The sequence below is a fragment of the Penaeus vannamei genome, chromosome 41, assembly GCF_042767895.1.
Source record: "Penaeus vannamei isolate JL-2024 chromosome 41, ASM4276789v1, whole genome shotgun sequence".
In the NCBI taxonomy this organism is placed as follows: Eukaryota; Metazoa; Arthropoda; class Malacostraca; order Decapoda; family Penaeidae; genus Penaeus; species Penaeus vannamei.
This window is the reverse complement of record NC_091589.1, coordinates 4,290,823-4,293,322: the sequence shown is the minus strand read 5'-3', so window position 1 is coordinate 4,293,322 and position 2,500 is coordinate 4,290,823. Positions and strand designations below refer to the sequence as shown.

General features: G+C 37.7%; 1 protein-coding gene across 1 annotated transcript in view; it reads right to left on the bottom strand.

Moving 5' to 3' along the window:
* Positions 1-971: 971 nt before the first annotated feature.
* LOC113823610 (calpain-9-like) overlaps positions 972-2,500 on the bottom strand; it is a gene marked incomplete in the record, with an annotated part of 519,968 nt that continues 518,439 nt past the window's right edge. Inside the window, 2 exon segments of the mRNA XM_070117903.1 lie at positions 972-1,442; positions 1,820-1,875. Coding sequence (XP_069974004.1) covers positions 1,416-1,442; positions 1,820-1,875 — 83 coding nt within the window.

The following is a 2,500-nucleotide window of genomic DNA, read 5'->3' as shown; positions in this document are numbered from 1 at the left end:
AGATCACGAAATCACTTTTTTTTATCGGCATTCAATTCCACCGTTTTCAGAATCACACCAAACTGTTAATTATAGCATGTGATTTTTTTTCTTTCTTTCATTTCATCTCAAACAAATCGAAGTTGCTTTTATAACTAAAACTCGTCGACAATTGCCACTCGACGTCGGACAATAAAATACAGTCGTAAAATTAATTCTTATCACTGGTTCGGGAAGATGTACACCACTGACAATGTACACATGACTGGGTAAATGCACAGCGACCTGCAATGTAACGATCAACAGCGGTGTGTCATGTAAAAACGCACATAATCTATCGAAGGGTGTACATCACAGACTGATGATTAGGTGTACATCACAGACTGATGATATAGGTGTATATCACAGACTGATATGATACCTGTACATCCCAGACTAACAATCTGGGTGTACATCACAGACTGATGATACAGGTGTACATCACAGACTGATGATATAGGTGTACATCACAGACTGATGATATAGGTGTACATCACAGACTGATGATACAGGTGTACATCACAGACTGATGATACAGGTGTACATCACAGACTGATGATATAGGTGTACATCACAGACTGATGATATAGGTGTACATCACAGACTGGTGATACAGGTGTACATCACAGACTGATGATACAGGTGTACATCACAGACTGATGATACAGGTGTACATCACAGACTGATGATATAGGTGTACATCACAGACTGATGATATAGGTGTACATCACAGACTGGTGATACAGGTGTACATCACAGACTGATGATACAGGTGTACATCACAGACTGATGATACAGGTGTACATCACAGACTGATGATATAGGTGTACATCACAGATTGATGATACAGGTGTACATCACAGACTGATGATATAGGTGTACATCACAGACTGGTGATACAGGTGTACATCACAGACTGGTGATATAGGTGCACATCACAGACTGATGATACAGATGTACATCACAGACTGATGATACAGGTGTACATCACAGACTGATGATATAGGTGTACATCACAGACTGATGATATAGGTGTACGTCACAGACTGATGATATAGGTGTACATCACAGACTGATGATATAGGTGTACATCACAGACTGATATCATAAGCGTACATCCCAGACTGACATCATGGGTATACTGTACATCGTAGACTGATATCATGGATGCACATCGCAGACTAATTACCACCAGTGTACATCACAACCCGATGTGTGTGTACATCCCAGACTGATGGTATAAGAGTACATCGCAGACCGATAGCACGCATGTACACCGCTGAAGATGTACACGTCACCGAAACCGTTGTCTCAGAGCGCCAGAAAGTCCCTCAGGTTGATGACGTCAGGTTGATGACGTCAGGTTGATGACGTCAGACCTTCCAATACCTCAGTCATCACGAGTATATAGTCATCAGGATCATCTGCAGAGAGAGGTTAAAAAAGGGTTAATTCAGTGTTTCAAAATAAGATGTAGAGAGATAGGGAACAGCTGATTAACTTAGTGGTATAAAAAGGACTTAGTTTGGGTATTTTCCGTCATGTGGAAGGTTGGTATTGTAAAAAGAGGGTGAGAAAGTGAGGAACAGGGAGGAAGAAGGAAAGGGAGAGAGGAAGGAAGAGGGAGAGAGGAAGGAAGAGGGAGAGATAAAAAAAGAGATACAGATAGAGACAGACAGATAACAAAGAAATACAACCCAAACTATGGAAAACAAAAACAAAAAGAAAGTAACAAAGACAGACAGACAGACAGACAAACAAAAAACATAAACACAAACATAAAAGGAGACAAAACCATTACCTCTTCTAAAGACAGTGGATTTCCCTTCATCTTCGTGTCTATGCTGTGGTAACGTTCTGTAAAAAAATAAAATAAAATAAAATAAAATAAAATAAGCCTTTCATATTCCGTGCATTAACTGAAAGTTTTCATCTGCGCTCATTATCCTAATTAAAAAGTTCAAAGAATACATATTTATTCCAAGATTCTTGTATGTGTCCATTATGATATTTTAACGACAATTAGTGTACTTATGTCTGCGTGTATTACATCAAATTTACTTCTAGGCTCATTGTGGTAATTAAAAAAAAAAGTTCAGAATGTAAAAATCTGTCTCAGTATTCTAGTTTGTGTTTATTGTGATATTCACGATAAAAGCTTATCTGTAAAAAAATATATATATTTAGATTTGAAATAAGTCGATAAGATGGTGAAGATTATGATGATTTTGGTCGTAGTGATGATGGTGATGGGCATGGTGGTGCTCATGATAGTGTTATGTTGATTTAATTGTAGTTATTACTGATGGTAATAATAGCGACAGAGAGGATAAGGTTTATTATTATCGCATCAATGGCCACGGATATAATTGCAGTTGTGATAATGCTGATGAAAATGATAATGACGATGAAGTGATTATAATGATAATGATGATAATGGCATCGAAAATAGTATCAGTGATAATGATCATGATGACAATGA